A 26360-nucleotide genomic window follows, 5' to 3' on the forward strand; every position below is an offset into this window, starting at 1 on the left:
GGCTCTCCATTTGGGGTAGGGTGGATGTAATATTTTTGATTTTTTTGGTCAAAATAAAAGGCTAGTTCATTGCACTTAGCCCCTGTTGGATCTTGGGATAGTGGGGGGTCAGGAATCTTCAGGAGTTCTTTGGTGATCTGATATGTTTCTTTCATAGAGTTGGAGGAGTTTTTAAGTCTCTGATCATAGAATGCTGTTTTGGCATTTCTGAGGGCAACTTTATACGCCTTAATCGCGTCGCGATAGGTGTCTTTGTTTGCTGTATCCCAGTTTTTTCTCCAAATACGTTCGAGCTTCTTACAGATTTTCCTTAAAATTCTGAGCTCCAGAGTGTACCAGGGGGCAGAGCTGGCTCTGGCAGGCTTTTTCCCCAGAATTGTTGTTGGTAGGACTAAGTCCAATGAGCTCGTAAGCCATTTTTAAAAATTGTTGTCAGCTACCACAGGGTCCTGAACAAGGAGAGGGGGAGAGCGTTCCAGGGTATGAGTCCAGTTCTCCACCAAGAGTTTCGACCACGCCCTCTCATAATTGGGTGTACTGAGCTTTTGTGATGTCTTAAACTCTGCCTGCCAGGTGAAAGTAATAAGAAAATGGTCTGACCAAGGGAGGGGAGAAGGGGGGCTGGCATGAAGTGACCTAATGTTAGTGAGTACCGGGTCAAGCAGGTGGCCTTTATCATGTGTGGCACCTGTGTTCACAAGATGGATCTCATACGATAGGAGATCAAGGAGAAGGTCAGTAGCCACTTTGTCTGAGGGGTCGTTAAAATGGAGATTAAAGTCACCTAGGATGGTGAAATTGGGAGAAGAAGAGGCCAAAAGGGTAACCGTTTCGAGGAGAGAGCTAATAAAGTGGTTGGGGGTCCCTGGAGGGCGATAGACTAAGAGGCCTATGAAGGATATGGTAGGAGATAGTTGAAAATGGAAGTGGCAATTTTCGGAATCCGAAATGCCACCGTCCTTCATCCCCCCCAAACAAATGGTCTTTATACAATATGGCCTAGCCACCTCCTTTACCAGAGGGTCTGACCTGCGAATGGATGAGAAACCCGGGGGGGAGAGCACGAACAATGTCGGCCTCGGAGTTGGAGGTTAACCATGTTTCGGTGAGAAACAAGATGTCAAGGTTATGGTCCTGTAACAGAAAGTTAATCTCCAGAGAATGCTTGGGAAGGGACTTGCAATTCAAAAGGGCCATACGTAGGTTAGTGGTGGCTGGAGGGTGAGTCTGTGATCCCTGTGATTCTGGACTGCAAAGATCGCAGTGCGTATAAGTATCCGCTTGGTTGAGCACATAGTGACAGCGTGTATTCCTTAGGGGTCTCAGTAAGAGGAGTTCACTCCGGGAATAGGAGATGAGGCCATCGACTGAAACGGGCATAGGTTCTGGCCCTGGGCCCGGCAGTGCCCGGATGGGCCTAGACGGGCTTGCCTCTGGCGCGCCCGCTGCGCCCACCCGCTGCGCGGACGGGAAATGCAACTCATTTTATAGTGCTTCGGCCCTAATCAGCCTTTGCACTAGAGCGCTGTCCTGCCCCTCACACAAGATGGGGCCCGTTGTCTGCGCCTGGGGAGGAGAGGAGTGTGTTCCTGTTGAGCCCGTGAATCGGCTCGAGGAAGAAGGCAGGGGACCCAAGAGGGGAGCAAGTACTGAGGTAAATGAGGCTTTTAAAACGGGGGTTGTAAGTGCACAGAAAGGCTTGTGGTGATATTAAAAAGCGGCGAAAATCGTAAATTAGTAAAAACAGCAACAACAATTAGAAATAACAGTACAGATAAGCGCCTAGCTCCCGGCTTCCGCCTCAGGAGTCTTAAGACTATCGGATTAGTAAAGACAAGTCTGAAATCATGGGTCTGAACAACCTTTGTACTAGGGATCGGTTCAAATTCACAGGTCTAGCTTGGGAACCCGACTACATTAAATACCTTGGTCTAGAATTTAATGCGGACTTGTTAGAATCGATCTGCCACAATGAAAAACGAACACAACATTTTTTTTTATCGCTGCTGGAGGGATGGAATTCCAAATTTATCACTTGGGGAGGGGGGCCGTATCGAGACCATCAAAACGATGATCACACCAATTGTCAACTATCTGATTAGTATGCTACCGCTTATTCCATCCGAGGAGTTCCATCACAAACTGGACAAAGTTTTAACAAAATTCTTATGGCAAAACAAAAGTGTGAGAATTTCTCTCAAGAAAGTACGTCTAACTGTCCACCTAGGCAGTGTTAACCGGGCCGATTTCACAAAGTACCAAACCGCCGTAGCTAGACAAGGCTCCCTTTGGCTGTCCCCTCCACCTGGCAACACTCCCTCCTGGCTATTAGTCAAAAAATAATTACTTGGTGTTATTCACTCTATCGCGCTTTTATCCAGTAACATATTACCACTTACCTCAGGAAAATACTTAATCTCCAATACAAAAAGAGCTCTGATTAAAATTGATAAACTCCTAGAGACATTCATTCTTACATGATAGTGCTATGCAACAACACAAAGATCAAAATCAAAGGGAAAACAATATCTGGAAATCGTGGGCATTGAAAGGCATCCACTTCCCAAGTAATTTGGGCTCCTTGAATGCCCCTCTCTCCTTCAGAGAATTTAAACGGCACTACAACCTTTCAGACATAGACTTTTATGACTTTCTTTAACTCAAAGCAAGCCTGTCCAATTGAAACTTCCCGCCCCCCCCCCCCTATAAAGATCCCTCCATCATCAAGACAATATTGGCCTTCAACAAATCAGGCCACCAAGCCTCTAAGTTTTATCACCTCTTATTACCTAAATCCTCATACTCCATGAAGGCTGTATTAGAAACCTATCTTGAACTCAGTTGTCTCCCACAAGTTCTCCCCAGCACTCTCCCAAACTAAGTATTGGCTTCTGCCAAGGTCTTTTGGACGCCGGCAAGGCTTCACAAAATGTCTCTTAAAGATAACCCTCTATGTTGGAAATGTCATGCTGCTACTGGGAACCTCTGTCATTTTCTATTCTACTGCAGCTAGGTTTCCTCCTTTTGGGACAGTGTGTTTGACTTTATTTAGAGTCTCTGTGGTATCTGCCTTAACCCCTTCTGTACGGCTGAGATTCCCCCCCCCGGTGCTGAGCCCTAATACGGGCGTGGTCAAGACGGAACGGTTCCGTCATAAGCACAGCTCGACCGATGCTCATGACGGAACAGTACCGTCATGAGCATGGAAGGGATTAACTAGGAATTCCTATCATTAATTCAAGGCTTTCTAGACTCTCTAATCCAAACACAAAATGATAGACTCTTGGTGGACATATTACTGACATCGGCATGTAAGTTGATACTAGCCAACTGGAAAAGCACAGCTGCCTCCTATTTTAAGGCTTTGCTCAACTGGATCTCTTTTTTAAGAGGCACAGATAATACCTCTCTTCAGAATTCTCCCTGAAAACATAAAAATAACAGGGTACTGTCATCTTTGGACACTTACTTCTCTTTGAGAACCTCCCTGAACCCCCATAGATCATGGTCCACCCATTCCTCGTGCTCTGGGCGGGTGTGGTCTCTTGGTATTGGATGTTGGATTAAGTCAAGCACCCACACATATTTGTCACCAGTAAATGTGTTATTCTCTGGTTGTACTCCCCCCCCCCCCCCCTATGCCTGACCGCTGGAAACTGTCCCTGTTATTGGACGGCAAGAGGCCCTTCAGTGAACCACTTTATAATTTCCTTGTGGTTTCCTTTGTATAAAAGCAAAAATTTGTATATTATATATTGTTTTTGCTTTACATTTTGTTAGTTTCCTTCTCATGAGAGAATCCATAGGGGATCATCGGACTCTGTACATGTTGTCTGAACATTTGGTTTCTTGCTACAATTCTGTATGGCAATTGTTTTTTTTTTCTTTGTTTTGTCTTGCTTTGTTTTTGAAAACCTAATTAAAACTTTTTGAACCTCATCTGGCAGCGTGCATGTGATCGTCCACTCCTTTAGATGGCTGTGGAAGACATACACCAACTCGTGCAGCCTCTGCCATGCTTGGCAGATGAGAAAAGGCTCATAGTCTGGGTTTGCATAAGGTTCAAAACGCACCAAAATAGCGTTCTTGAGTGTCCTGCATATGTGTGGCGGGCAAGCATCTGCTACAAATTTGGATATCTAGTGCGCATCAGTTTCTCCCAGGTGAAGAAGCAGCGCCCTTTTCCTGTCGTTGTCAATGTGCACAGCCTCGAAATGTGTCTCAAGGTGTTCCACCCAAGCCTTGCAACGGGCAGCCTGCATCAGTGGTATCAAAAAGCTCTAGGGCTAGGATGGACATCCTGCTGGACCGTCAGCAGCAGGCATAGGACTCCACAAACCCCCTTTGCTCTCGCCAGCATGTCGGTCAGGCAGGGCAGGACTGACAGCGTAGACTCCACAGGTACCAGGCCCGGTTCTAGCGGGTGGGCCAGGCCCACCCAAACATGAGCCTGGCCCACCCAAACAGGATCCTTGGCCCTAACAGTGAGGGCTTGAAGACAGGCGGGCAACGCCTTTGGGGTCAAAGTGCTTCAACCCTCCCCCTTCTTGTGTGTCAGCCCGGACCGAGACAGCTTCTCCGGGCGCACGCACAGACAGTTTTACAGATTATCACAGCCCCCCCCCCCCCCCCCCCCCCAGTACTTCACAGGTCTTACAAGACCATTTACATGTTAACGAGGCTTTGCTTATTTTTTCACCCCTTTATCTCTGCATGGCGAAAGGCGACACATCCTCTTTGACAACGGTAACCTTTGGTAACCTTTGCCTACTGTCATGCTGCATTGATATTTCTTTTTCTATGTAGCGCAGGAGAAAAGACGTTTGTTTGTTTATTTATTTACGTATTTTAGGTTACTTTATTAGCAGAACATTTATATACAAATATATAATATGTAAATTTAAGATTGTTCATTTGCACAAGAAAGAAAAATAAATCAAAAAGTGCAATTAATTGTGTGTTAAGCAACTCCATGGGCACTGAATAAGCCAATCTGCAAATTATGTGCAACAGCTGCATTTCTCCGTCGATCCTCCTTTGCACACACACCCCTAGCCACATTTATCGCACCCGGGAGGGCAACAGGAACAGCAGCTTTTTTTCGAGGATGTACATTTCAGTTTTTACACTTTCATGACCCAGTACATGTACAAGAGCCACTGTTGGCACAACCGCAGTTTTTAGGGTCCATGTTTTGAAGCAGATGTTAGCTACGGATTATCAGCCCAGTATTCAAAGGTCTCTGTAAAATTCGTTTATTTCTATTCACCTTTCCTGACCCCTGCCGTGGCTTATCACATAAGGCTGTGACACAAAGTTTGACTAATGTAGTAGGTAAGAATGCATTGCAACATTTTTTTTCTTTTTAAAATCTGCACAGGCCCAGCAGGACACATACTTCATGTTTGCTTCATTTAAACAGTATTTATCATTATCATGGCTGATGCAGGACAGCAATAATACAAAATGCCCAGCTAACGCTGGTGATTAATTATCCTGCCGGAGAGCAATCATTTGTCTGTTAGTAGTTTTTAAATGCTGATAAACTGTATTTTATGTGAATAAATTCAGTGCTTTAAGTGGGATGAAAAAACTGGGGGGGTCTCTCAAAGGGACGTGGCCAATGTAATTAAGGACGTGGCTTAAAAACAGTACATTAAAAATCTGTGTTTAGCAGTGTGCGGCCCGACTTGTATTTTGCTGTTTCTGTCATTGTATCCAGGTATATGATACAACAAGTAACATCATACCTACAAGCCAGGACTATTGGCTTTGTCAATGGTTGTTAGTTGCATAAAATAAATAACAGCAACTATGGCTTATATATAATATTGCAAAAGCTTCCACTTAAAGCACTTAAAGCACATCACACCACTTAAAGCACATCACAACAATGTTGCTGCTCCTGAGTTTCAAAGAGAGAAGGGAAATCCAGAGAGAAAATGACTCTCTTTAAAGGATTTCCCTTTCCCTTCTCCCTACAACGCTCACCTGGCATGAAGTTATGCCGTAACTTTCCACTTATGAGTAGTGTGAGCAGCATACACCGATGTGCCTGCTGTCTCGAAACGGGTCTCTATCGGGCTCTGTTTTGTGCCCTGGCACTTTTTTCCGGACTGCGGTGACAGCAGACTGCTGACTGCGGTCACTGCAGTTCGGAAAAAAACGGACTACCTGTGACCAGCGCACAAAACAGAGCCCGATAGAGACCCGTTTCGAGGCCCCTTTAAAAAAACTGCCTGTGCTCAGACCCAGTGAGACCCGGCCCACTTGTAAATGTAAATGTATTGGCATTTATATAGCGCACTACTTACCCGTAGGGTCCCAAGGCGCTTCGACCGCTGCGAAACCCTTCTTGGCTTCCCTGAGAGATGGTCCCTTAATGGGTATCTCCAGGGTGAGACCAGGCATCCCCGGGGGTCTGGTGGGGCCGTTAGTGAAGATGAGGCAAGCTAATGCCCAGAGTTGCCGAGTGTGATCGCTGATCAGAGTGGGCACCGAGGCGAGAGAATTATCGAGTCCGCTGACCCTGGTCCAGAAACCTGCCGCGCCGGGAATCGAACCCTGGTCCCGGGCCGTCCTCTGCTCTCGGGTCTGCTCAGTGGGTTACTGAATTTGTCACAGAGATCCTTGTTACTTGCAGTTTAGAAGTTATAATCCTTACATAGGACAGTAACCAATGAACTGTCATCAAAGAGCTGCATACTAACATGAATGGTATAGTTAGAACTTCGCTTTTTTTGTTTTGTGATATAGTTATAACTTCCTCAGTCTTTCATTATTCTAATGTTGCCAAAATGAGTATGTTTGGGCATATATACATTTTTATCAGTAAAGCTGACCCCCATGGAATACTCTTTAAATCCTAAGGTTGTGTTTCCCCAGACCAAACCCTCTTAAAATATCCTGCCCACCAGTATGGATGACATGTGATTCATACACCTTGTAATCCTCATTGGCTTATATGACATTTCCTATAGACTGATTTACATACTTGTACAATTCATTGTCTCTGTATAATGTGTGCGTTGTGTAAAGTACTGACACACACTACACTGATATGAGTAGCGCTATACAACAAATGAAATGCATATGAGAGAGGGGCTATGTAAAGATAAGGGGCACTGATTGAGGGTGGCAGTGAGGGAATCTGAGGAGGAGGTAGTGGGAGGGGCTCCGGAGAGATGAGGGGCACTGTTGGAGGGTGGCAGTGAGGGAATATGAGGAGGAGGTAGTGGGAGGGGCTACGGAGAGATGAGGGGCACTGGTGGAGGGTGGTAGTGAGGGAATCCGAGGAAGAGGTCATGGGGTGGAGGGGGTAGTTAGGGAGAGATGAGGGGCACTGGTGGAGGGTGGCAGTGAGGGAATCCGAGGAGGAGGTCAACAGGGAGAGGGGCTATGGGGAGATGAGGGGCACTTGTGGCGTGTGGTTGTGAGGGAATACGAGGCGGAGGTCAATAGAGGGGGCATTGAGAATTGAGGGGCACCGTTGGAAGGTGGGAGTAAAGGTATTTACGGAGAAAGAGGTTATTGGTGCGGCGCCAAAAAAGACTTTCGCATCAGCGCTGAAGCCGGCCTTTCTGTTTTTGTTTATCTAATTAGCTGTTGGGTTATAAGGGCTACTGTGGAACATACTTTAAAGTCCATGCTAATTATATTTACTACTATATTCAATGTTTTAAGTTTGAAGGTGATTTTACTAATGTTTTTACTGGGAAAAATGAAAGTGGAGCCTGATGGTGCCTGATATGGGGCTGGGGCCCAAGGTCATCTGTGAGATGAGGTGCACTGGAGAGGAGTAGTGGATAATCAAGCCTGTATGGGAGTGCGTTGCAGAGTCCGTAGTCAGGTGGAGGTAGTAATGAAGAGGGATTCTCTCGGAAGGCTCACACACAGAGGGAGCCAGAGAAGTGTCACTTGCCTGATACTCCCACCTCAGACTCAGAAACCTCCTCTTCCCATTAAAGGGACATTACATGGAAAAAACACTTTTTGAGAGTGATTATATTTAGAAAGAGATTTGGGAAAGAGTGCATTTTACTGGGCCTTGTAAGACTAAGAAGAGATAAAGAAGGGCCCTGAAGCAGGCCTGCCTAGACATATGTGCGACAAATCGAGCCCGTAGTGGCCCATCTGAATGCACCATTGGCCCACCCAAAAAAAAATTCCTGGAACCGGGCCTGACAGGTACCCGTCTTGTCTGCTGGGGATGGCAGGAAGATGAGGCCCCCAAGAAGTGCCAACGGCAGGTGATGGGCTGGCAGCAGACCCATGTATCTGCAGTGATTTAGGCAGGAAGTGTGGCCCTGCTGAGCTGTGGCCTCAAGGACAGGTAGCACAGTGAGGGTCAGCCACCTAGCAGCAGAGCCCCGTCTGGGTAGACAGCAGGCGAGTCCTTCGGGCCAATGAAAGCAGGCAGGGTTGCCAAAATGACCACATGTTTGCTTAAACGGTGTGCAGGGAGCTGGTGGGAGGTACTCCCTGCTTGGGCCTATCGGCTGCGACTCTGGGACTTGGCCACAATGGTAGAGCCAGTCTGCTGTTCCAAAGTGGTGGGACTCACAAGGCTGATTGGCGGGCCTGAAAGATGCTGCAGCGAGGCAAAGAATGGGCTCATGGTTCTCTGCGAGTCAGAGAGGCTTGCTGCCATACAGTAGCTCTGGCAAACCAGTTGCTGACACGGCAGTCAAGGGAGGCTGGTGTTTTGGAGGGCCCGTGCGGCCTCCTTGATGCCAGTGTTGTGTGCTACTGCAGGTGAGCTGCAATAAGACACGGAAACCAGATTCTAACAGAGGCAGGAATCTAAATGACCTGGCCCGTCCTACAGGCTATATTTATTAGTTGGCCTGATACCAGGGTATTACTATCATATGCACGCCCAGGGGAAAAGCCCAGAAACCCTCCTGTTTTGAGAGTTTCCATAATGGTGCTTGAGTGAAGGGTGCAACACTACAGTGCCCTTCAGGAAGTGCGGAAATGTTTTATCTGATGTCTGCTTTTCTACTTTTGTTTCGAAGTGCTCCGTTCTCCATCATAAGAGTTTATTTTTCCAAATAGAACTACATATAACAGTTCTGTAGGCTCCCCAGAGGTTCATTGTAGCTGCACCTGCCCGGATATTATTTTGAAACGGTTTATTATCTTTGAAAAAGACGTTACAGTGAATTTATTGAACGAAGAAAATGTCCCACATTATGTGTAGATAAAGAAATATTATTGCTTCAGTGGTGTCTTTCAGGAGATGAAAGTAGTTCTTAAAGTGCCTGGGGATAAATACAAACTTTGGCATAAGCTGTGTTCACTACTTCAACCAACCTTGTACGTCTCCTCGGTAAACTTTCATTTTGTAAACAGTTCTTTTACAGTTTGACTGCAAAATTCTTTGTTTTGTCTTATTCGCTTGTGGGATTAGGGGTAGAAGTAAGCCCATGACTGTTTAATATTTGTAAGGTCATCTCTCGTTCCTGTTGGTTTCCTTTTAGTAGACCAGAAGAAGCTTTGAAGGTTTAACGTATGTGCTTTCCGAAGTTAACACCACATTATGCTTTGGGACAATTACTCTTATGTTGTATATTTCCACCCTACTGGCGGTCAGCGTCATCGGAGGAACTCTACATTTGAAATTTGTGTCTGATCAAACAGCCTGTAGTGGAAACAAGTGCAGTGATATGTTGCCTATAAAGACTACAGCTAGGACTTTGACTCTTCAGAAGAAACTTTACGGTGGAGCGAGCTAGATGCAATGAATATGAAGCCACTATTGAGGACTGTGATCATGAGCTTGGACTACAATACCTCATTCAAACTATGGTGGGGTTAGACAGCCAATGGAGTGGTGGATTGGATGAAACAATGGTGTGTGTTATGCATTGTGAAGGAAAGGATTCCCATCCTTTTTATTTGTATGAATGTGTCTCTTCTGATGAGGACTCCTGCAGGCTTACTGCAGCTTTTGGCAAGAATGGAGGAGTAGTGTAAGGTATGGGTGCAACTAGACCCAAACATCAGGGGTGTAGGTGGGTGGGACGGCTAATAAGTCAACCAATGGCGGCACGGTCAACATTTCAAATAATGGGACACAGCTATCGTAATCAACGGAGAAAAGTAGAGTGATACATTTTGTACTTTAAATATACTGGTCAAACCCAATAAGATTATAACAAGCAGGTTTTAGTGGGGTTGGCAATATTTATAGGCTACCAGCAGATCTTTAAAAAGCAGAATGAGTGTGACAACATCAAAGCAACTTTTGCAGATTTCAGTCTACAGCACATCAGAACCCGTTTTCCAAAGTTATTTGAAGATAACGATCCCTTTTTCTAGTTCCTTGAAAAATTCCTTCTGTGATTCTCAATCCAATTAAAAGTTATGTTACTTATATATATATATTTATTTATTTATTTAGGCATTTATAAAGTGCAAACTGTCACCATTGCAGGCATCCTGGCGCTGACTGAATCCAAAGGGGCAAGGAGAGCGAAGCATCAGGGACAAGAGTTATCAGACAATTGTCTTGGGGAAGAGCCAAGTTTTAATCCTTCTCCTAAAGGGGAGAAGTTCAGAGATTTGCCTAATGTCAGCTGGAAGCGTGTTCCACAGCTTGGCAGTTGTTACCTCGAAGGATCTGCCTCCTGATCTGACCTTCTTGAATCTGGGAACCACTGCCAGCTTGGCTTCAGAAGAACGAGGCTGCCTGACTGGTGTGTACCACGCAAATTTGGATTGGAGGGAGGCAGGACCAATTCCATGAAGCGCCCTGAACGCTATACAAAGGGCTTTGAATTGTACTCTCTGCCTGATCGGTAGCCAGTGGAGTTTGCTCAGTGAAGATGATCCATTTGCTCTTCTAGGAAGCCCCAAGGCCAGCTTGTCAGCTGCTGATTGGACACTTTGGAGCCTATCCAGCAGGAACCCAGGGGATCCCAATAGAAGGGCATTACAATAGTCTAGTCGACTAAGAATGGTGCATTTTACCACTTGGGCACGTGCATGAGTGGGAAGGAGAGGCAGTACCTTCCTTAGGGATCGGAGGATGGCAAAACAACAAGCAGTAGTCTTTTGAATGTGCGTCTCCATACTAAGTCTCTGGTTCAGCATGACCCCAAGGTTACGGACTGAATCAACCGGAGGAACTGTGGTCCCGGTTTCAGGGGGCCAGAGGTTGTCTGGGAATGGCCGAGGAATCTTCGTCCCAGCGCTAAAAAGTACCTATGTTTTCCCTGTGTTAAATTGAAGGGAGTTGTCTTTTAGCCAGCGAGAGGTGTCACGTAAACAGTTGTGGAAAACCTCAGCAGAGGTGGAGTCTTCTCCCTCCAGGGAGAGGATCAATTGCGTGTCGTTGGCGTAGTTGACAACTTTGATATTGAAGCTTTTTATTAGTGTGATCAACAGTCTTAAGTACAGGTTAAAAAGAATTGGGCTAATTGCAGAGCCCTGGGGACCCCATGCGAGATCAGAGTAAAAGCCGACTGAAAAGGGGGAGTAGACACCGCCTGCTGCCTATCCTGCAGAAAAGAGTGGAACCATTGTACAGCCGACCCTCTTACTCCCGCGTCAAACAACCGTTTCAACAAAATGTCGTGGTTCACAGTATCAAAGGCGGCAGACATATCAAGCAGGATCAAAAATGCTGCCTGCCTTCTGTCTGCACGCCTCTGCAGCTCGCCCATAGCGGTGATTAGGGCGGTCTCAGTTCCATGGGCAGGTCGGAAACCAAATTGATCAGCGTCAAGAAGTTGGTGGCGTTCCAGGTGATTAGAAAGGATGTTACAAATCCAGCTTTCGACAATTTTAGCTGGGAATGGCAGCAAGGAAATTGGACGGTAATTTTTAGAGCAGTCCGGATCAAGAGAGGGCTTTTTTAACAGAGGGGATACTAGCGCTCGCTTCCACTGAGTAGGCACAGTCCCAGTTGCGAGTGATTGATTGCAGATTAGATGAAGGGACGGAAAAAGTTCCCTCTCAAATTCCTTCCCTATTTTATGTGGAACAGGGTCTAAAGGGGACCCAGAGGAAATCTTTCTGGCTATTTTACAGAAAGCCTCATACGTGAGGGATGGGAACTCAAGTAGGAGATCATTTGAAGCCAGGGTAGGGGCTACTGGCTGGTTCACTGGGGGTCTCAGTCTCCGTTCGGGAGGAGGGATGGAATCGGGTGAGACTTCAAGGTCCTTGATAATGAGTTCAATTTTTTCTTTAAAGAAAACCGCAAGGTTCTCGCAAAGATCTTGAGACGGGATAATGGTGTTTTTAGCACATTCCGGGTTAGTAACGCTGTTCAAAATATTAAAGATGTTTCTGGAGCTATTGGAGGAATTTCAAATCATGGAGGAGTAGTATTCAGCTTTTGATTTTTTAATCAGGTTCTTATATTCCCGCACTTTCATTTTCCAGAGTTCCTTAGCGGTGTCAGAATAGTCTCGCCTCCACCTTCTCTCTGCTTGTTTGCAGTCCTACTTCGGAACTTTTAAGCTGTCCTTGAACCAAGGCGCAGAGTTGGTGCCCTTACAGCTGCGAGTTTTAAGGGGGGCATGAATATCGAGTATAGTAGTAATCCTTGAGCAGAGAGAGGAATAATTGTCATCTACCTGTTTATCCTCGTCAAAGAATGGTTCCAATTGGAACACTTCCTCTGAAGAGTGCAGACGTGTGAGAGCTTTCCAGTTTCTGCATTTAACTTTGTTAATCAGCCCAGGAGCCTTGCAGTGATCACCCTTTAGGTGTAAAAAGAATTTAATAAGAGAGTGGTCAGTCCAGACCATGGGTAAGGTTTCTCCCATTGCTACCAATTGGGGACCCGTGAACAGTAGATCTAGGAGGTGTCTGCCCCTATGGGTTGCGCCAATAGTCAACTGGGAGAGACCAAGGCTTTCACAGGAGTGAAGTAGGTTGCGGAGACCAGAGTCAAGGACGCCATTCGGCCAAAGATTAAAGTCTCCCAAGATGATCAGTTTGTGATGCGAGAGAGCAATATTGGTCCGGGTGGTCAAAAGCGCTTGTTGATGTGGAAGGCTGAACGCACCCGGTGGATGATAACAGACTATCCCGGTAACAATAGTCCCGGATTGAGTCTGAATTGACAGACCTAGGAGTTCTGTTCCTTCGGTCAGATCAAGAGCAAAAGTCTTAATATTGCAAGATGCAGTAAAAATCACACCAACCCCCCCTCCTCTACCAATAGCCCTAGGAGTATTTGAAATAAGTAATGCAGTAAAACAGCAACAGCCACATTATACAAAAACTAAAATAGCAATATACAAAAGTAAAAACCTTTTACATCCTTTTAAAAAATTGTTTGTCAACGGATGTTAAAAGCAGTAAAACAAATTCTGAATAGATCCATACATTACAAGGCAAAAGACCAAAGTGCAAAGACAGTGCTTCAAAGACTATAGGGTGACTTGTGCATCAGTCTGTCCTCTAATCACATGCTTCCTTAACACTGGTCAGAGGGCCTTTTTTTCTCTCACTGATAAAGAAGGGACAGTATAGGATGTGATGTACCACTGACTATTTCAGTTTAAATTCGCACAGGTGATATCCAAAGTTTTCGACAACTTTTTTATAAAGCCAGCAGTTCTGCACGTTCGAGCCACACCTATTAAGAATCGAAAAATTACACTCCTTACCTACCTGTTGGGTATCCTATACAGATAAGAAAAGTCCTAGCATCTCAAAGACTAGTTGCCATAAGTGCTATTGACTGCCTCTTCCCTGGAGACAGTCGATCTAGAAGGATAGTATTCCCTCTTACTCCACCCTTCAGAGGATTTTTTTATGGGGTAAACTATCAGTTTTTAAAATGTCTCTACCTAACTTTTGATTTGCAATACGTTTTTGGAAAATATTCAAAGGTTGTGCCGATCGAGTATGCAGATCCTGCACCATAAGAGTGGAAAGTAATTTTGTTGGTTTTGTTCTTTTTCACTGTTTGTGCGAATAGTACAGAAAAGAAACCACAGGGCTTGTGAACATGCCTGCAGAGGCCAGGAGTCAAAAGTCAGTTTCTGCCTAATTGCCTAGATTATTGCAATTTTAGGTAGATTCACACGCATCTTTGTGCAGTGATTCACTAAAAAAAATCTCAATTCACACAATGATTAAGAGCTAATAATTTAGTGCCATAAAGTGCTCGGGAAATACATTTGCTCAATATGGAATTCCTTATAGGGGTTGGATGTATAACCCCCAAACGTCATCATACTGTTTCAGTGCATTCGAAGTTGATAGCACTTCTATCCCTTTTTTTTGCTTATCCCAATTAAAATTGCTTGTAAATATAAGTCCAAGCTATTTATACTCCCTGACCTGCTCAAGGGAAGCTTTATTGAAATACCACGTACATTAATTCACGCGTTTGGAGGTTCGTGTTTTAGTTTTTTTCACTTGAACTGTAAGTTTGTTTAATGTGCAACAGAAATGCAAAGCCTGCAATTTTATTTGAAGGATTTATGCTGCAGAGCTATTTCATTTTAGCAGATTTCAGGAAAATCTATTCGTTTTTTTCACCAAACTGAGAAGGCAGGTTCTTTGTTTTTTTCCATTTAGGTGCTACGATTAGAACAGAAGACAAAGAAGCATGGGGATATATTCGTGTGAGGAGCGATGCATACATGTTCTGGTGGCTGTATTATGCTAATAACCCCACAAAGAGTTATACTGAATTACCTCTAGTTATGTGGCTTCAGGTAAGAATTATTTAATGTTCATTTCTAACAAACCTAGGAGGCCCTTTAGACAGAAACCTTTGTCAATAAGATGAAGGGGAAAGTGATGGTACCCGAAGGTATTAGACATACAGCCTTGTTTTGAGTTTTCTTCACAACGTAACACACGATGATCCATGCTTGTAGGCTTTAAATGTTCACTATTTAAGATCCCTTTGGTGCTAGCTTGGGTCCTCAGGCGTGCAATTGTTATTGCAAACCCATTCATAACCTAACCTATTGGCCGGATTGTAGATATAGATTGCACATATTTATTTTTGTATTGATGAAAGCATTTCAGTTTTCTTATAGGTTTACATTTGGAATGGTTGAAGAGAACTGGAATGGGTCTTTCTGTGTGACCTAACCCTGTTTAACACTGATGAGCAGTTTCTCACGTGACCGATTGCTGATGGCACTAAAACTTGCAGAGAAGTGTTTACTTTTTTCCCTTTCTCTGATCAGTTATCCTACTAACATTATTCAATAGCAATTGTCCTCCAATTACTTATCTTAAATGGTTTCCATTATGCAAGTGATATCTGTTGTGTATGTTTATGGCATTGTACTCTTCTTGTAGTAGTGAAAAGGGCATCTCTAGCATAATATCAGGTTAAGAACGTGCCTCGTGTCTGCTTACTTGTTTTCTGCTATGAAATAATCCAACATAAAATGCTTTTAAAATTGAGTTCAGTGGTTACTCTTGTCTGTACAATTATATGTATGTTTTTAGTATATCCATAAAGCTTTAACAGATCAAAGGAGCAATGTTCAGGTTTCTGGGGTTTGGTGATGTGAGGGAGTGAAGAGGTTGAGTTTAAGGTGGTGGATAGGGGCAGTTGTCTAACTTGTCTAGCTACCGTCTGTGGGCGAAATGCATGTGGTCCTTTTCTTGGTGTGGAAAACATGTTTCTATCAAAACACTGCCTTCTCTCACACTATATTAAAACTAGGTGTAGTACTTGATCCCCACAGCACATCGTTAATGCGTACTTTTATTTAGGGATAAGTTTAAAAGTTTAGTGAGTGGAAATTAATTGTAAATGTTCATGAAAACCCACGAAGGTCTGAGTTTTTTGGCATACTCCACAGTTGCATTATCCGCAAAAATTGGGAAAACACATTTTTGCACATGTAGACCACATTTAAGCTATTCGAAGGTATGAAGATCTTCTGCAGTCATAAGTAATCTTTGTACTGAAAGATTTGTAAAACATAATTTTGTGAATATGATTTTGGGGTTTCTAAGCACAGACTATATAGTTTGTGTGCAGGTTATACTTACTAGGATAAATTGTTTTGGGGAGCGTGCTTTATGATTGTTTCACTGCAACTCAAGTAAGTTTCAAGTTGCTTTTTTCAAAACGATATACTTCACATGCTACATGGTTTTCAAATATATAATCTTTGTGTAAAGAGACAGTAAAACAACAGGGGTAACCCTTATTATAATCCTTCTGTAAATATGAGCCATTTACACATATAGAACAATGGTCCTATGTGGTAGAAACAACAGTTAGTTTAAAAGTCAATTGGAAACAAATCCATAATTCAAAACCTTTCTGTAGTAAAAAATAGACTTGCTGGAAAAGGAAGACACACGCTTTGAAGTTGTGCAAAATTATTTACTACTTCATCTAAAGTGGTTGGTGCTTATAAGTGCTCACGCAGAGAAAATGCAGTAGAAAATACAGAGTATAAACACAACATGACAGTGGGGGCCACATCAATTGCCTCAGAGTGACAATGTCAGTACAGAATTGTGTGCATCACTAGCCAATTAAATCCTGGCTAGGCCCCATTTGTCGATTATGTTGACGTCATCCATCCCTGGACACTTTGTCAGAACTGTAATCAATTTGAGAAGCAGCAAGCCATGTAACATGCCGACTTTCCACAATTGGTAAGGAAGTTGGTGACGATGTAATAGTTGAAATTGATATACTTGAGAAAGGGCGACAATGAGATAGAATCTGGTTAAAGTAGAGGAAGGCACTAATTTGTATTGAGTAGGCTTTGGACAAGCGTCTGCTAGAGAAAACTACTTCAGTTGGCATCCCAAAGTAAATAGATATCTATTGGGCTACCCCAGTGCGATTGATATGTTGCTTCTACCACCTGGGACCATTGTGTTATTGATATTTAAAGCTGAACCAGTGCCAAATGACGGTCTGCATCACACCTCTGCTTATGTACATTCATGGTCTTTCAGACTTGTGGTATGTTTCGTGGCAGCTCACAATTCCAATATAGATTATTAATATGCTGAATTGTGGAAGAAGAGCATTTGCTTTTGGATTACACCATGAGCTCTCATAAAAAAAATAACCTCTAAAAACATTGAAACAATTATTTATTAAACTGTTTATGCACTCATACCAAGGATTTTTCCTTTACCGATCCAAATATGTTTGCTTTCTTGTATAGAGTAAGCAATCCACAGGGGCAAAGACAACTAATATAGGATTTACTGATATTGTGCTACCAAAAGTGTAGGTTTCTGGATAGACTTCAATATTTTACCGTCACTTGGCAGTGATACATGACTATATGATTTGTAATCGTAGTTGAGTCATCTAGAAGACAATGTTCTTTAATTATTTTCCAGGGTGGTCCTGGAGGTTCAGGCTGTGGATTTGGAAACTTTGGAGAAATAGGGCCTCTTGATGCTGACCTAAAACCAAGAAACCTCACTTGGGTAAATAACTGTTTTTCTGTATTTTATTGAACACAGTGTATCCTTTCGTTGTGTAGTTGATATTTGCATTCTAAAATGAAGTAATTACAATAATCCAGGTTGCAAGAGTGTGGGCAGAGCGGGATATGTGGCACAAATCGACAAGGATGCCTCCTATGAAACACAAAGTTCCTTTCTCACTAACAGTCAGAAGAGGTGCTGGGTTTTCGATTCCATAGCCTCAGCTGTCCACCACCAGGTTGCAAGGTCACGCTGGCAGTTGCTTCGCCCTATTTAAAGCAGAGCTACCATCACTGGATTTCCCTGCCCCTTGTATGACTGACTAAATTATTATAAGCCTCATATGCAGGGAGGTTCTGGGGTATTTTGGGGTTTTTGTTTTACTTGCAGACTCCATGTTTGTGAACGGCTTGTGTAAAATAGAAAGCAATGCAGAGTGGGTTACAGAAATACTTCTTTGCATTCAGACCTACCTATAGTATGTGCAGTGTAGGCAGACAATCCTACTAAACAGATTGGTAAGTTTAGATACAACACCAGAAAAGCAAAGGCTTTGGCATCTACTGATCTAGCAGGTTGGCAGGGATTCACCACATCTTAAATGAAGACCATACTCTGATTAATTCTCCATAGTAAATGTAATGCAATTAATGTTTGATTGGATCATTCAATCACATCGAAGTATCAACTTAATGAACACTTATCCTCCTAGTCAACAGCCTTGTTGATTTCAAAATACTTAAACTGCTAATATTCTCTGTTCTGGTCAGCTTTAGACGTTATCCCAAAGCTCTGCCTCATTCAAATGCTACTACTCTTCTCTTAATAGCCACATCTTCTTCTGCATGTGCTATATACACCCTTCTTTACTCCTATCACATCATTATAGATTTCAGAAATCCTCTTTACTTTTGCTATGTTTATCTCCAATCTCCGAATTCCAAAGACTTGTTTATTTGGTCAATTGTTCTGTTTCTCGTGAAGCAAAGTAGACCATATCTCCTGCATTGAAAGACCAACCATATCATTACTTGTGCACAAAGCAAACAAATTCTTTCTTTGCTGAAGGGTTTGCACTTCCCCTTTTCTAACTTAACTTCAAATTAATAAATGAGATAGTGAAAGTATCTAAAAATTACTTTTGTTGAACCCCCCCAGATCTCTTTATTATTCGTAATGAAAAACAAAGTCCATAGTGAAATAAAACAATGGTTTGTACATCCAAAAACCTATGTCGCCTACATGCACCAAATTTTTGGGGCGGTAAAAATCCAACTTTGTAAAAGTAGCGTTTTCAATATTGTAACTCAAAATCCGCCTTCATCATTAAAGAGGTTTTTAAATTATTAATTTTCAGACACCAAACATGAATACCCTACCTCTTTACAATCGGAAGTTTGCACTTATTACATTTAAGAAGGCAACCCCAAGGGTATCTTATGTGAGAGGTAGGCCTTAAAGTGGTGAAAGACGAATTTGTGGGGTTTTTTTCACTACCAGGGCAATAAAAAGTACATGTCCAATAGTTTAATTATGTGATGCCTGGGGGCCTACCCTAGGGGTGACGGATATGTAATAAAAGTGCATTTAGCGCGTGGCAAGGCGTTATTTTTCCAAGTTGAATTGGCAGTTTAAAACTGCTTTCAGACTGCAATGGTAGACCTGAGACATGTTTTAAGGGGCTACTTAACTGGGTGGCGCAATAAGTGTATCACGCCCAAAAGTAGCATTTAATGTATAGGCCCTGGGTATGAGGTATACCCCTTTACAAGGGACTCGTAAGTAAATTAAAAATGCCATTCAGGTTTACCATGTTTTAGGGACTGAGCACAAGCACTTTAGCACTGATTAGCAGTGGTAAAGTGCACAGAGACCGAAGGTCAGCAAAAGCAAATTCAGGAAAATAGGAGAATGCAGGCGAGATGTTTGGGGGGCAGGAAGACCACCCCAAAGTTGACGGCTCTAGCACTACCATAAAGAGTATTTAGCTTTACCTTTTCAAAATGAAATGCATGTTTACGTTTTAGCATGTTAAAGGGGCATTACGTTAAATTATTAAGTGAAAGTGTTCTCATGGATGGTGGAGATTTCATTAAAAACATTGCTTGGGTGAGTCCTATTCCAATTCCTAAGCCAGTATATTTAATAATCTTGAGTCTTAAGTTGCACTCCTTTTGAGGCTCATAAAGTTTTCAAAGGTGCAACCCCAATAATTTGGTAGGTAAAACAGTCTCTTAATTCATGTTACCTCCTCAATAAAGGTGAATTGCCTCATTTGACTTGCTAATTGAAATTGCTTGTTAAACTAAATTTCATAGATCCATTATATATCGCCGGTCTAGGATTTAAATATAAACCACTGTTCTTTATTATTAATCAAAAGAAGAGTATGGCATATTTGGCAACTATATGAAGTGTGTCCCATCTTGCCAACGTATATTTTTTTATGCCAAACCCATGTTTCTATCCAGTGAGATACAAAATCATGCAAGCCCTCTTGAAATGTTAGATTGTTTTAGTTTTGTCAACACTAGAACTTGTTTGATATCACCCCCTTCTGAGTCGCTGTCTGTCAGTCAGTCAGTCATTAAAACTTTATTCGGGTTATTACAACCATAAAAGTATACACAATACATTTATAAAACTTTATAAAAACACAAAATATATAAAATTTGTAAAATTGCAAATCAGTCCTTTCCGGGAGGAAACCCCAGTAACTTTGTTATTAATCAGTATCCTCCTAGGATGTGAAAATTACAAGGGTGAACATGAGAAAACATATGTGACCAGGTCTTCCAAACATAATACATACATTGAAGTGCAATCTCGTTACCATACGCCTATACCTCTGTACTCTGGAGAAACCCCCTGACTCGCTGTCTGTATCTCGAAATAACCCATGTGGTACTGGTATCTAGATTCGGAACAAGAACTACTGCCATTTTACTTGAACCTCTATGGCGAAAATACCTTTTATCTCCCCTGTTAAAGGACTCTTCAGCCCTCCATAACTATCCTTATTTCGGGCACATGTATAAAGTATACCTATTGTAAGCTTGCTAATGTGTGCCGAGTGCTGGTGTCTGATGGACCCACATGTTTGTGTGCTGCACAAAATGGAAGTTTCATTTGTGCGAGTGGATAATGTTTGTCCATGACTTTCCAACCTGCCCGTGCCCTATCCCTGTCCCCAATCTGGCTGAAAGCGCTGGAGGTCTCCAAATTTGTTTTGCGGGTGCATATTTTCCCTGCCTGGATGAAACCTACTCATCCCCTGTTTCATGGGTTGCGGCCATCGACCTTGGCTACAAGAGCAGATTAAACCTGCAGACGGCAGCAAATACAAATAACACTTGACCCAGTCAGAATTGACCTCCATGTGAATATTTGACACCTGCCCTCCCAAAATGGCCAGCAATCTATTACGCCAGGATTTGAGTATCTTGCAAACCTTTGAACGAGGTAGCCCACCTAAAATGCAACATATTTTTCAATAACCGGTCCCCAAACCGGTACTTTGTTCCGGATTCCTGACTTGTCGCGGAGGAGGCCTGTACACCTGTGCAGAAAAGATCATTTATAGATTGTCCTTGTAACCTGGCCAACATCCCAGGAAAGCCTGCAGATGTCCTTCTTACTTCAATGTTTCCTTTCTTTCATTTTTCTTCTTATCTCTTTCATTTTCCATTTTTTTTCCTGCTTTTTGTCTTTCATTACTTTATTTCATGCTTTTCCTGCTTTTTTGCTTTTATTAATTTTTACTTGCCTTTTTTCATTTCTTTCTTTCCTTCCTTTTTTCCTTTGTTGGCTTCTTTCTTTCTCAAAGGCTAATTGCACACCAATTGGCTTTTTAGGGCTGTTAGCCAAGACCTGTTAATTTTACTAAAAGTATCTGTGTGATTTAGTTACTCAGCCACACTTCATCCATTTGTCTGTGGTTGAGTAATTTATGTTTTCCTACAACCCAATCAAGCAAGCAACAAGGAGCAATGTGTCGTGCCCCAAACACCCTCCCCTCCATTATAGCTGTTGGCTGACTTCACTATGATTTGCGGCATACTTCTCTTTTACAAGGAGCACATCCAGACACAAAGTAGTTCCAGTCAGTGCCAGGGCTACTATGGATTCTAGGCATGTGATTATTTTTTTTGTCTTTTGGTTGACAAACGCCCGGCAGCTTTACAAACAACGTTTTGCAAAAGCAATGACAAACCAAAACAAGAATTAAAGAATTACCAAAAGGCCAACGTCCAAAGCCAGACCTATTGGCTTTACCAGTGCTTGTTGTCTAGTATAGCCAAGATTGCACCAAGAAATCCACCCTACAAGATAAAAAAAAAAAACCCTCTATCCCCGTTGTCTTCAAAACTCGCACTTATATCCAGTAGTAAGAATTCCACAGTTTGTTTCCGGCTAGAACACTAGCATCATTAATACTTCACTTTGACTGTAGAATTCACACCGTTTGTATGCAAGCACACACCCCACCCAACCACATAAAGCCTAAGCATGAAGTTCATAAAGTTCAGTTTGTGTGCCTTTGCGGTAACCTTTTCTTTTTGTGTGGTACAGGTTCGGGAGGCCAGTGTTTTGTTTGTGGACAATCCTGTGGGCACCGGATTCAGCTATGCAAACAACAGCCAAGCGTTTGCAAAAGATATTAATACGGTAGCTTCTGATATGCTGGTTCTTCTGAAAGGATTTTTTGATGCTCAGCCAGAGTTTCAGGTGAGGGCATTTCTCGCAGTTGATATATTGAAACTTTCAAGATTGTAAAATAAGCAAACACCCATCTGACAATTTTGTTAAAAATTTTTTTGCAAACAAAACCTTTATTATAAAGCTGTTGTAGATTGGCTCATCGACATGAAAATATGTTTATTGTATAGAATAGCCATGTAGTGTTTTACGAAAACGTGTGTAGGATTGCAAAAGGTAGGTGCTTATTAGTAAATTATTAGTATATTTAGGAAGAGTAGAAATCTCGTTTTGAAACTGTCTGAAGCAAGCAGTTGAAAGTATTTATCACTTAATTGTATGTCCAACCTACTAAAGATTACGTTTTCTGTAACCGTCGTGTTCACTCCATAACATGCCCTATACCTCTTTTGGTGAAAAAGTGGTTTGCTTTTCCTCAAGGCCTACAAATGCCCCACCGTTTCTAACATTGGCGTTATTTTATATATGGGAGAAAGAAGTACCCCAGATCTGTAACTCTGGATGTCCATGACCATATAGAGGCACAAGGCCATAGTCAGTAGTGGCTCTATTGGTCAAAAAACTCCAGATGACTTTCACTAAACAATAACATATTAACAAGTATAGAGATTTTTAGTCTATATAGTATGCTGGCCTGTTGTCCCCTCTATATGAAAATACATTTCATAGCTCACAACGGGCTCCGGGTGAGGCTTTCTCCTGGCCATGCCTTGTTAGCTCATAGCACTTCTTCATGTTGGAATTTTTAATGGTGAAATAAAACTTCCTGTCCCGGAATGCAACCTAGTGTAGGTTAATAAAAGTAGTACTTGCTGAAGGTTTCACGGCCGAAGTGGGGCCTCTTAGCAGCCTCCAGGAATCTGTAGCACTGCCTAATCCAAGAAACGGCAAAAACATTTATTTCAAAGGTAGGTAGGGTGTCTTTTTGTTTGCTCCACTATCCTTCACTGTGACGGAAATTATTTTTATTTCTTGGACGAATCAGCACTTCTCCTTATTGCATATGACCACTTGTGTTCTTTCTCTGAGATAACCAGGAAAGTTGGAACGTGGGCCACAAAGCACTGTAAAACTATAGTTTGTTAGACAAATAGCTGCTCGTGGAGTCCATGAAATTTGTTTTGGGGGAAGATATGTTTTTGCCCCGCTTGTTCATAATAAAATTACATGTAAGTATTTGCAGTTAAGTCCTTATTAAGTCTAACAGTGCTGATTTATGCGTTAAACACTGGGGCATTCAAAACAGCCGAAAACTCAAGCTGCCTGCATCCACCAGCCAGAGAGTTTGGGAAAAAAGCCTGGACAAGCATTGTCCAGACCCATTTCGTTTTTCTGCTTCTAGATAGTTATTGTTGTGCTGGAACACTATTTACTTGGAATTCAGTGGCTAACCAGCCTGTTCTTCCAGAGTGAAACAGAAAAAAAAATGCCAACTTGATCGATATTTAGTTGACTAGAGCATAACCTCGAAATTAGACCTATACCGATGGCGCTTGAAATTGTAGCTTTCTTTGCTGAATATTCATGATACATAATTCACCTTCATACTTGCATTCCTACTGCCTCAGGAAACATCAAAACCTTCCTCCCCGAATCGTCTCATTTGTATTTGATGAAATATGATAATGGTCTCCTTACTTCTGCTCACCTTTCTCTGTCTACCCTGCTCTGGCAAACACTACAAAAAAAAATATTACCGGGCAGGAAAGTGGTAGAGCCAGGGGTAAAGTAGAGTGGTGAGTGAGAGTAAGGATTGAGAGAAAGGGTAGGGAGGCAAAATATGGAGAGAAATTAAGAGATGAGGTAAAGAGAGGAGGGTGAGAGAGAGACTTAATTGAGATGGAGGAGCGATGCGGGGAGATGAAAACTGCAATGAGGAGTAGAGAGAGGGCTAAGGTGTTATAAGATAGAGTATAGGGGGTAACAAGGTAGAGTTATGCACCAAGTGATAGATAGTCAAATGAGGAGGTTGACTGATGGTGATAAGCAGAGAGTGGTGTATTGAAAGAGGTGAGGTAGAAATAGTAGAGATAAAGAGAGGGCGTAGAGAGTCTAGAGACACAAGGGCAAGGTCGAAGTGATGGGGTAAAGTAAACCGATGAGAGACAACTAGATCAATATGTTTAAGGCAAAGAGAGGGCTTAGAGAGAGGCCATAGAGGTAATAGGAGAGAAAGGGAAACAGAAGTGAAATAGAGAAGATGGCAGGGATTTAATGATTGGTGAGGTAGAAAGAGATGAGATGCAACATAGAGAAGCTGAAAGGTGAATAAGAGACAGGTGTGAGGTTGGGAGAGGGGAGGTACCTGTAAGTTAGAAAGAGACTGAGGCAAAGAATGGTTTACAAAGTAGGAAGAGCGACTGGATAGATTGAGGGAAGAGTGACATTGGAGAACTAAAGCGTACTAAGGTAGGTATAAGTAGAGAGCCAGAGTCTTTCGAGAGAAGGGATGTTTGTACTGTTGAAATCACTTTAGCAGGATCACTTCTAAAAGGTGGGTGACCTTGGAAGTTGTCTACTTTGCCCTTACCCTAAAACGTTTCTAGCTTTTGGCACATAAACAATATTGGGCTTCTGTGTATCAAACTCTTTCACACTGATTGAAGGCCATTGTGCTCCTTGGCCACTATGACATCACAGCTGGCATGTAATAATTTATTGGGCGCAATGTGTTCTTGTTACAGGCTTATTCTGACGTCTAAACCTACTTGGAATAGGATTGTAAAACACATCAAAGGGAGATTACTGCCTCACACATTTAATAATGTAATGTATTGTTATATATAATATGTGTATGTATAGTGTATTTATTTTCCAAGCCAAAAGAATGATGATCCGGACCGATACAGAATACCCTTAATGCCTTTTTGCTAATTGGCAATGAACGTGCACTGGTGACCAGATACATTTGAAGAACCGGGTTTTCAAGTACCCAGCGGCGTCAGGGAAACGCCCGAAGTCCTCTAGGCTCCCTTGCCTTGGTATACAGAGACACGGAATACTTCTAGGTGGCGTCAGAGATCAAATTTATTAGCTGCAGCTAGTAGCAGAAATCCCAGCAATACAACACGGTGTGCAACTCAAACTGCTCAATTTTACTAAGGCAAGACATCCCTATTTATACACAAAAAGGTACATTTAAAATGCACGCCCCTGCACCAAAATTCAACCAATAGAAAATACATGAAATCAAACAGCATCATACAGTAAAGCTCATTTTACAGTGTCCCAACCCACAAGTTAATATTTAGGCATATCTAAGTAATAATCTGGAAGGCCCGAACAAACCCATGAAATGAAGAAATAGTCAAGAAAAGTAGTTTCAGATAATGTGCAGGATAACCGAGACGTAAAGAAACTTTAAAAGTTAACAAATGTCTTGAATAGTGATTGGAAAAAGTAAGTAACGATCTTGCAGGGAAATTGGCTTGGCAGGGTCAATTCCAGGTTAAAGGCCAGCTTCTGAAATTAACTTCAGCGCACGGAGAAATACTTGGGTAATATATATATATGGTTCACAACAGGTCAGACTGCTTTGCTCACAAACTAACTTCTGAGGCCTACATAAAAAGTAACACCAGATGGCAGTCATGACACATGGCAAAAACCCATGTTTCAGAAAAGAAAGTTTTAAGGAAAGAAACCATTTAGATATTGTTTAGGATAAAATATGTGAAAGGAAACTAAAGGTTAACAAGGTCCTGAACAGTGATTGAAAAACTCAGACAACGATCAGCTAGCGAAACTGGTTTTGCAAAAGGTCCGTTTCAGGTGAAAAGGGTTACTCTCTCTCTGCAGTTCATTCAGAGTCCGAGAAACCCAAATTAATATATGCACGAACTCCGAAGGCAAAGCCACTTGTTCGTTGGGCCTACTTCACTGGCCTACGTGAGGGCAAGAATAAAGTGCAGACAGGTTTGAGAACTACAGAACCACAAATTGGAGGAAGTACCTCTTAGATCAGTTCAATAATATTGTAGTGCTTAGTACCCTAAAGCATCTCATCTTTCCTATATTTATTTGATTGTAGCATGACTTTGTACCTTATTGTACCAAGTTTGTTTCTTGTAGCTAAATATACTCCACTCACTATAGTATTAAAATAATTTTTTTTAATACTGTTTATTGTCATTTATCAGCACGTAGGCCACACAACACATGACCCGTATCCAGCCAAACTGGCACCAAGTTCAAACATACCCTTAGCTCCCCCACCCCCCTGACAGACCGCATCATAT

General features: G+C 42.5%; 1 protein-coding gene and 1 pseudogene across 1 annotated transcript in view; one reads left to right on the top strand and one right to left on the bottom strand.

Annotated features, from left to right (window-relative positions):
- The window catches only part of LOC147667184 (retinoid-inducible serine carboxypeptidase-like), a 236926-nt gene that overhangs the window by 14944 nt on the left and 195622 nt on the right, over positions 1–26360 (top strand). Inside the window, exons 2-4 of the mRNA XM_086948868.1 lie at positions 14548–14687; positions 17314–17403; positions 21976–22131. Of these exons, the coding sequence (XP_086804994.1) occupies positions 14548–14687; positions 17314–17403; positions 21976–22131 (386 nt within the window). The remainder of the gene's footprint in view (positions 1–14547; positions 14688–17313; positions 17404–21975; positions 22132–26360) is intronic.
- LOC147667185 (metallothionein pseudogene) lies at positions 5001–5191 on the bottom strand (annotated as a pseudogene).

This window comes from Lissotriton vulgaris, unplaced genomic scaffold, assembly GCF_964263255.1.
Source record: "Lissotriton vulgaris unplaced genomic scaffold, aLisVul1.2 SCAFFOLD_1428, whole genome shotgun sequence".
Taxonomy (NCBI): domain Eukaryota; kingdom Metazoa; phylum Chordata; class Amphibia; order Caudata; family Salamandridae; genus Lissotriton; species Lissotriton vulgaris.